Source organism: Lepisma saccharinum, chromosome 15, assembly GCF_977018435.1.
Source record: "Lepisma saccharinum chromosome 15, izLepSacc3.1, whole genome shotgun sequence".
Taxonomy (NCBI): Eukaryota; Metazoa; Arthropoda; class Insecta; order Zygentoma; family Lepismatidae; genus Lepisma; species Lepisma saccharinum.
In genome coordinates this window covers 65,114,943-65,125,133 of record NC_139243.1, presented here as the reverse complement: position 1 = coordinate 65,125,133, position 10,191 = coordinate 65,114,943, and the positions used below count along the sequence as shown (strand labels likewise).

The 10,191-nt window shown below is 37.6% G+C and overlaps 1 protein-coding gene across 1 annotated transcript; it reads left to right on the top strand.

Annotated features, from left to right (window-relative positions):
* The first annotated feature begins 242 nt into the window (after positions 1-242).
* LOC145999304 (uncharacterized) lies at positions 243-9,814 on the top strand. Its single transcript, XM_083136244.1, has 3 exons — positions 243-323; positions 8,614-9,329; positions 9,757-9,814. Exons 1-3 carry the CDS (start codon positions 243-245, stop codon positions 9,812-9,814), a joined length of 855 nt encoding a protein of 284 aa, XP_082992370.1.
* The last annotated feature ends 377 nt before the right edge of the window (positions 9,815-10,191 follow it).

The window sequence follows — 10,191 nt, the reverse complement described above, 5'->3', positions numbered from 1 at the left end:
TAGCCAGATGCTCTATGAATTGAGCTATGGCGTTTCTTGGTAGATGACTAAAATTTTCATAAATACCCAGTATTTACCCAAATTTTATTTAGCTACCCAGTGTTTAAATACCCATGTCCCAACCCTACCCTACTTATGACTTCAGTTTTCTTCATTCTAGGTTTCAGAGAATGACAGTTTGCCAAAGTTTGTGTGCTATCCGTTCATAGACAAGCCAGAGAATCTTGCAGGACTTCCATAACATGTCTTCTGAATCGGAAAATCTTCTGAATGAAAACCCAGCATCTGCAGAAGAGAAGCAGAGAAGGGAGATGGGCTTTGAGGTAAAGTTACTATTTTTTACTTGAAGGAGTTGTGATGTACTAAAAAATACAGTCAACCCTTATTTGCTCTTGGGGTGGTAATAGATGTATTTCTAAGAAATGAAAAGTATTATTTTTACACCTGCTGTTACTAATAATGTAATCATGTATACTTTCTTGAAGAACCACTGTGAAAGAGATATATAAGTATCAGAGTTCTTGTGAATAAAATTATGTTTCATAATACACTATTCTCTCCTGTTTGTCACAGCAAATCAATTTTGTGTGTGACATGGACCTCATTGTAAAACTATTTTCAAATACATGAGGAATGGAATATATCTACAGAACAAGATATTGCCATGTTTAAAAATATATTTAAAATTCAATTGAGTTCCGTAATGTGCAAGAGTTGCATGTGTTCATTATATTTTACCATACATTCTTGATAAATGTCTATGTTAATGCACTCATCATAACAAAATACTAGTAATGAAAGCTGCACCTAAAGGGGGTAATAAAAAAACACCACATCCAACTTTTCAATCTCATGACATGAGTGTTCATCATTAACTTTGTAAAATGAGGAGGTTGAAAGGCTAATGTGTAGGACAAATGTATAATAACATATAACAACATTGCTGATGGAATCCTTTGTTTAGAAGATCAAAACACTGGATTTTATCTTTTAATAACCAGTCGTAGAAGGTATTTTATAGCTATTGTATATTTTACATAACAAAATCGGATCACGCATACACTGGAACCTTAATTTAAGTTTCTCTTTTTTATTTTATTCCCCAATTTTATTTTACCTTTTTAGCTACTACCCCCTGAGGAATATTTATTCTAAGTTAGACTGTAAGTGTATGTAATGCTTGTTATGCATTTTCTTACTTGGAGCAGCATTCAGATACAGCATGGACAAAATGGACCAAAGAATTATTTACCACTGTTATATTAGATTGCTCCATTGGAACATGCTGACTGTCTTCTGTATTATTTCAAGTATTCTGCCTGTTTATTCAAGTCTCTGCCCATCTGTCTTTTTACTGAAACCATAGAGCATGTTTTGTGCCCAGGTGGCTGATCTGAGGTCAGAATTTTTCTACCCTTGTGCATGTATAAAGCACCTTTGAGGTTCACCCAGCCTCAAATATATAGGTACCCGGGGGTAAAGGCAGCTGGAGAATGGTGCTGATCACAATCACATCACCTCCATAGTGAACCATGATCGAGAATGTGTGTAGCTCTATCCCCCACATCCCCTTCCCCTAACATGTCTTAATGGCACGGTGCAATATGCATGGGGGACTTTACTATAGTGCATGTCACAATTGACATTCAAAAGAGTTGCTACATCTGGTTGTAGCCAATTTTCTTTGTCCCTGTATCCACTAGGGTGTATCAAACCTCACATCCCCTTTGTTTTAGAAAGTCTTAAGGCATGCAGTGTGCAGAAGTTTGTGTGGTGTTTTTTTTAACAACCTGTGATTTTTTTGGCTCAGTCAATAAATAATGAGGCAGAGGATATTACACCAAAACTATGGTAGTTAGAAATGGGTCAACAGGCCTGAAATCGAGGTGCAGGTGTGAGAAAACATGTGCGAATCAGTTTTGATTTGAACTGATTTGCACATGTTTTCTCACTAGATGGTGTTACATGTCTGGCAAGGTATGCGCAAAGGCTGCTAACTGAGCAGCGGCCGTGTCCAGTCATTCCGTGTGTGACTGCGACGTGTAATGGATGTATCCAAAGAGGAGCAGCGGGGTGTTGTACGCTTCTTGACAGCGGAAGGTGTAGGGGGTTGTGAATACCATCAAGGAATGGAAAGGATATATGGGTATATGGGGTGCAATGTATGTCCCAGGCAAGAGTGCAGGAGTGGAACAAGAAGAACACGCTGAGTGGGGCACCAAAGTGTGTCACAGACCAGCATGTTATGCAGGTGGATGAGCTAATCAAGACAGACTGTCATGTATCAGTGGATGACATTTCAGCATCAGTGGGGCTTAGTCATGGTACTGCCCACACAATCATCAAGTCATCAAGGACACGTTGATGTTCCATAAAGTGTGCGCTCAATGGGTCCAGTTTTCCCCATGCATTTTTTTTTCTTTTAGAAAAACCCACCTCAAAAACAACCACCAAAAAAAACAGACGAAATGTGTAGTTTTTTCAGAAAATGGGTCATTCCACGTCAAATCATCCGGGCCATGTCATCCACCATCTCAGATTTTGATGAAATTCGGTATACTTATAGAACTTTTGATGCTAATTACAAAAATGTCAACTTTTTTGAGATTGGCCAAGGGGTTCAGAAATTACGGCTCCACTTTGAATGACATGCATTAGGTTATAAATTATAGTATCTTCTCTCAGGTTTGCCGTAGAAACTTCAAGTTTGATTTCTTTTACTCAGGATAGTGTAAGCTTTCATTTAAATAAGGTTTTTGATCAGTGTATCAATAATCATGTATTTTATGTATAGTTTCATGTATTTTTTTTAGAAAAATAAATGACTAACTTCAAGAGCGAATTTCGTGCAATCCCCCCCCTTCAATTTCACCCAAATGTTATATACAGGTAGCTGAGAGTGGGTACTAATGCTTGATGGAAAAATTGGGATGGGCGGTTCAGAGACAGGGTCATCAAAAAATCATTTGCATTAAAAGTTAATCTTATTAAAAATGCTTATGTATTTAGCACAAAGTCTGAAGTACAATATGTTTTGAGGTATAATATTCAAAATTTCTGTTCACTATGTGTGAAGGTAAGCATAGGGTGAAATTGAGGGGGGGGGGGGATTGCACGAAATTCACTCTAGAAGTTAGTCATTTATTTTTCTAAAAAAGTACATGAAACTATACATAAAATGGATGATTATTGATACACTGATCAGAAACCTTATTTAAATGAAAGATTACACTATCCTGAGCAAAAGAAATCAAACTTGAAGTTTCTACGGCAAACCTGAGAGAAGATACTATAATTTATAACCTAATGCGTGTCATTCAAAGTGGAGCCGCATGTGGCGTACAGGGAGATTTTTAAAATCGCGTAATTTCTGATCCCCTTGACCAATCTCAAAAAAGTTGCCATTTTTGTAATTAGCATCAAAAGTTCTATAAGTATACTGAATTTCATCAAAATCGGAGATGGTGGGTGACATTTTCACAAAATTCTGGACGATTTGACATGGAATGACCCAAATGTAAATTATTGCTTTAAAAACTTGTGAGGTTCTACGATTGTAAAATTTTTTTGGAAAACTTGTAATGAAAAGAATTAGCAGAGCTTTAAATACTAAAAATAATGAATGTAGTACAAGTCACAGTGGTTTTTTTCAGGCTATTATCCTCAAATTATGCTAGAAATGGACTTTTAACACAAGTAAAGATATTATATATCTAAGAAACAAAACAGAAAAGTATCGGAAATTTTTAGATAAAACCTTTGCATTTATTGATGCCGCATAGTTGAACGAAGCTTATAATTTTGAAATGTGGGAGCACTTTGGTTATCTGTTACTTCCTTATGTGAGGGGAAACGATAGTGGCAGATCATAGTTTCAACTGTTTCAATTGATACAAAATTTTTTTGCAAGTTTAAACATTTCAAGGGAGAATTGAGTACATTTTATTGAAATGTCGTTAATTGTGGCATAATTAAATTGGAACACACTTAAATGATTTTTGTCATTTCTCATCTTAATGGGTTGCTTGCCTATGCAGTAAAATGTTATTTATGTCTGATTAGAAGCTCTATATCCATGTAAGTCGTGCATCTTCATAATTACCACAATATTAGCTTTGTGCATGAAACTTAAGGAGTATTATGCACTTGCACAATTATTTAACAATAAAATTTTCAAACTATGGTTCATGATTTACGAGGAGCATGAGTTAGGGTGGATGGGCAGAGAGGGATAAGTCATCTATTTAATGACCATGATAACTGCTGTAAATTTAGAATAATTTAGGTAAAGTTATTTCTGCAGCTAGAAAACGTGTAAACCAAATTGAACAATTTGTTTCTAGATGGTGGATGAAAAACTTATTTTCTGCATGCTGCAGAATGCTATGCTATGCCCTACAATGTTTCAAAACGGTCTAGAATACATTTTCAGAGTATAAGGAATTAAACTGAGTAATTGTAGAGATTTCATTGGTCTGCAATTTTGCAGTAAAACTTTTAAAATAATATTTCTTAGCTTGAGAGGAGTGGCGGTAAACGGTAAGATCACACACATTCTATTTTTGATAACTGCCATAAATGCAAAGCTTTTGAGTTGCAATATAACTTAAAGGATTTGTCTCACATTGTCTTTGAGAAAAATTGGTTACCATGTTTAAAAATAGTAGACGAGAGACTGGTTTAACATGTCTTGTGAGAACTTTAAATTATGGTCATATTTGACTCTTTTATATTTTCCTACATTTAGAAACACAAGTCTCAGCAATGTTACGGCATCACTAGAGTTTTAAGTTTTTAGTAAAAACTGTGTAATGTAGTGTGTGTGTTTTAGGAAAGTGGGGGTAAGTCACCAATTTTGAGACAACAATAACTGCTGTAAATTTAGAGGTTTTTAGTTGAAATTAATCACAGCTAGATACATCTAGGGAATAACTCTGTTTTGTATTTGCATTTGTTCAAAGCATTTCAAGAGTAGAAAAAAATGGATTTTTCTTATGCTGAGGTAGATTCCAAATTCTGATGACACTTTCAAATCTCAGCCTAAACTACATTTTTGGAGATTAAGAAAAGGGTCTTAAGAATTTTAGGGCTTTGCTTAAGCTATAATTTGACAATAAATGTTTTGAAATATAGTGCATGTTTTGGGTTTGTTGTGACCAAATTGGAGGTCACTAATGTTTTGACCATGAGAATTGCCATTCTCATAGCATTTGAAAGCTTATTGCGGAGTAGTTGGAATAAAGCCAACTTACAGAAGGTGTTCGCGTTTTGGTGTGATTGCATTTGCAAGTTTTCTCGATTAAGGAGGAGTAATTACTCATTCCGTTTCTGATTCAGCATTAATGCTAGCCAGATATTTTGGAAATGTATAAGGTATTCCATTTGGATGAAATCAGCCAGACAATTAGAAACGACTAACTTATAATTTGGCATGGTTAATACATGGAGGAGGTATTTATGCTTTAAAAGTCCAGAAAAATAGTGGGAAAACACAACTGTGATAAACTGTGAACATACTGTTTTGAAGCAGATTTAAAACATTGTATTACATAGTATTTTTGGTTTATTTAATGGTCTATGGCATATGAAATAAATTAGAAAAAAATGTGTTTGTAGCATAATTCATTCCAATATATGTACAACACTGCATTCACAAAATAATTTGTTTCATAAACTGAAGTTCAGAATGGATTTGATTGATTGATTTACTTTATTTTACTTATCTTTTTGTGCCACTTTTGGCTAATTTGCGAAGATGGGGATGAGTGATGATGTGATGAAATTGATGAATGGACACTCACAAACATCCATGCCCAATCTGGGATTCGAACCCAGGACCTCTGGCATTGTAGGCATTTTTCTTGTTAGAATAAAATGTTATTAGTCCTCACCTATAATAAGGTGGCAGTATGGAGTGCCATTGTTGACTACCAGAAGGAAAAAAAAAGCACTTGTAATGCCACATTTTGTACTCCCACCCGTTAATTTGATTCTTGGATACACCAAAGTATGTGCCTCCTCAGGGAATGCAACCCTGAAAACTGATCACAAAGCAACAGTAGTAACTATTACACCATGCAGGAAGAGTTGAATCAAGTTGTTGGACAAATATTTTAGAACCGAAATATTAAATAACTATTCCCTGTGGCAAATATCTGTGGAGCAAGGGTGTGCTTAGCATCAGAAAAGGGAAGGAAATTGAGTGGGCAGAGCAAAGCAGTACATGTTGCTGTGAAGGTTGGTAACTGCAGTCGCTTACTCCTCTCCAGGCAATCTATTTCTCTCTCTCCCATGTTCATTGGTGGAGCCATCTCACGTTACTACTTGCGCAGATACTTGTTTTTGTTCGCTTGCTCCAGAGAGAGTTGGGACAGGGTATAAAGCAGTACAAATAAAATGTTATGATACATTACTACTAGGGGAATAATGTACACTACCGACAAAAAGTTTAAGACCACCATGAAAAATGGCTAAAAAATCAGTATGGAGTGTTGTATGGAACCAACGGTTCCTGTCCAAGAAAGACGTGACGATGATACACATGGAAAATGCAATGTAGTCTAGTCTGAACCTCGCAAGACGCAAAACCAATTTTTTTTCCGAATGTGTAGCATGTGGTTGGCAAATTGGAAAGTGACAAAAACTTTGCTCAAGCTGGCAACATTGCAACTGTGTGCGTGAAACCGGTCAGTACGGTAGCCAGCCTCATGCGCATCCTTATCAATGGCTCAGGGTCAGATGCTGTTCATGCAGGCGACATTGCGAGCCCATTATTGTGTGCGAGGTGTGCAAAGTAAGTGGAGCTGTGTGAAATGGCCCGTCATCGTGGGGAACAGGCGATTTCGGTTGAAAAGCGTGCTGTGATATGTGCACTGAAAAATGAAGGTTATTTGGAATGCGAAATAGCAAGAAAACTGAATATTTCCAACACTGGTGTTCATTGTGCATTGGACAGATACCGTAAAACCAACAGCCATGCTGACCGTGCACGTAGTGGAAGAGCTCGTGTAACGTCTGCAGCTGACGATAGATATACTACAGTAACTAGCAAACGGAACAGGTGCCTAACAGCACCAGTCATCGCTGCTTCCCTGAATTACAGCAGAGTGACGCCTGTGTCTGTGTCAACGGTGAAGAATAGGTTGCGTGAAGAAGGGCTGCATGGCAGAGTAGCTGCTAGAAAGCCATTGTTACGACGTGTGAACAAGACGAAACGATTGGCCTGGGCTAAAACGCACCAAGGTTGGACTGTGGATAACTGGAAACTGGTACTCTGGACCGACGAAGCCAAATATGAATTATTTGGCAGCAATAGGCGAACCTTTGTGCGTCGAAAGGTCGGCGAGAGAATGAAAGAAGAGTGTCTTGTTCCCACAGTGAAACATGGGGGTGTAAGTGTAATGGTGTGGGGATGTTTTGGCGGAAACCAGATGGGGGACCTTCATCAAATTCAGGGAACATTGGTAAAAGAAGGGTATCATCAGATATTGGTGCACCATGCCATCCCCTCTGGTCGTCGTCTTGTTGGTAATGGGCTTATTTTTCAACAAGATAATGATCGCAAACATACATCCAAATAGTGCACGTGGTATTTGGAACGCAAGGCAACAGCAGGGGCATTAGTTCTCATGACGTGGCCACCACAGACTGCTGATCTCTCACCAATTGAACTGCTATGGGACCAAATCGATAGGGACATCAGGAAGAAGTTACCCAGCAACACTCAACAGCTATGGGAATTCATCAACGATGCCTGGCATAACATTCAACCATCCTATCTGGACAAACCTTTGGAGCGCATGCCACATGTTTGCGCTGCTGTCATTAAGGCCCATGGCGGACATATTGATGAAAGCAAAATATGAGGTGACATTAGTATGTATGTGGATGTACCTATGTTTGTACATTGCCAAGCAGATTCTTACATCTGTTTCTTGTACATTAATTACGAAATACATTCATTTCTACTGATTTTTGGCACTTTTTCCTGGTGGTCTTAAACTTTTTGTCTGTAGGTTATTTCATTCTTATGATATATATTTTTAAATATAACCTTAAAAACCCAATAAAACCCAGGCTTTATCTGAAAAAGAAAAGAAAAACCCACCTGGGTTGAGGTTTTTTTTTAAAGAAATCTGGGCAAAATGCCAACCCTGCCTATTGCACGACAATGCTAAACCACACACAGCCAACACAACAAAGGAATGTCTGAAAACATTCAAGTGGGATGTCCTCTCTCTATAGTCCAGATCTGTCCCCGTGTGACTTCCACATCTTCGGTGAGCTCAAAAAAGCACTGCAGAGACAACAGTTTCAATCGGACGATGACATCAAGAAGTACGTGTCCAGTTGTTTCCAACAGCAGCCAAAGGAGTTCTACGACCATGCCATTTTGCGACTGGTGTCACAATGGGATAAATGCCTAACAGTGGCAGACAATACTTCTGAGGGACGTTACATAAGTAGTACTGTGAAATATCCTCTGCCTCGTTATTTATTTTGACTGAGCCTCATAAATAAAAAAATCTGATTATTTTTTTTGTAAGATGTAAGAAAGACATTTAAATTAAAGATCATAATTTTTAATCCACACTGCTTGTGATTGTCTTTCAGAAGGCTTCTTCATCCTGGTCTGATGATTGTGAAGAAAATTTGGCTCTTCAAGTGTCTGACACAGGTTTCTCTTCTGTGGAAGTGTGCATTGAGTCTGAATCAGAAAGTGCCGATCCATTAGTTTGTGAACAAACATCTCTGGAGAATGTGTGGCTTCCGGATGAGTCATGTGTGAAGACTGCAACTGAATCATTCAAGGAGCCTCCTGATGTTGATTTGTCTGTTGACATCAAACCATCTGATCAGTGCATACAGGATGTTTCTGTCGATATGAAACAATCTAAGCAGTGCATACAGGATGCTTCTGTCGATATCAAAGAATCTAAGCAGAGCATACAGGATGCTTCTGTTGACATCAAACCATCTAATCAGTGCATACAGGATGTTTCTGTTGACATCAAACCATCTAATCAGTGCATACAGGATGCTTCTGTTGACATCAAACTATCAAGTAAGTACATGAAAGAAACTTCAGATTGTAAAGTGGAAAGTGTAAGTGGTGATAGTTGGATTCAATTGGAAGGCAGAAATCGGGAAGTTCCTAGTGGGCAAAATGTACATAAAAGTGAAGGATTTTATCCATGTTATCATGGACAACTTGTTACAAAAATGCCATCTGAGGACAGTGACAATGGTGAATTAATTTTAAGTGAAGATAAAGACATGAAGTATTCTGTAGAGAATCCTGATGAGGAGGAAGGCGAAATGGCAGAAAGGTAGGTGAAGAAAATTTTAGTACAAGGATTGAAAATGAGCACGGCAGTACTAAGGTTCAAAATTGGACCTTATTGCTTGTAGATTATGATTCATGTAATTTCTGTATTGTGCCAGCAGTGCTGCAGGGTTACTGGTCATTCAATACAAGATTCTCCAGAAGTGTCCACCCCACCATGTCAGATTGGGGTAAAATTTGTTACATTATATCGTTAGACATATATAAGAACCCATAGGATTTATTTTTGCTTTTGGAATATCAATTCTAGTTTGGAATTTATAGTCCTCTGAAATTTCCTGCCATTTGATGCCTTTTTTTTTTATGGGATCAAGCCATGTGTAGAGTGGAGTATCCAAAATTTTTGGATATACTTTTTTGATAGTCAGCCCTCATTTTGTCATCCTTTCCTGCCTTTATTTTCTTTTTAGAATAAAGGGCCAAACAGGAGTAATGTCCAATGCCTTTCTCCAGCCTCCACCAATATGAAACGCCGCTCTTTTAGAGAGAGACATTTCTTAAGGGCAGTAGTTCAGGGAACATTAGAGACACTCACAATTCGGAATAATATAATTTATTTAACATGTAGCAAATCAATATTATGTTGTTAGTATCCTAATCATAAGCTATGTTATAACCCAATCATATCAGTTAAGTTTGGTATTACACAAGGAGCATCTAAGTCTCCAGCAACACTGAACTCAGTTGTAAGCTTACCTTGAACTTGCACCCTGAAACAGCTCGGGCAGCGTTCCGACACACACAACATACTTAATTCTCCAATCTTCAGTATATGTAATTTGTTGTTGACCTTGCCTAATTACTCAGCCTGTCAATCAGAAGTGTGTTCTTTCCTGTTTTTGTGG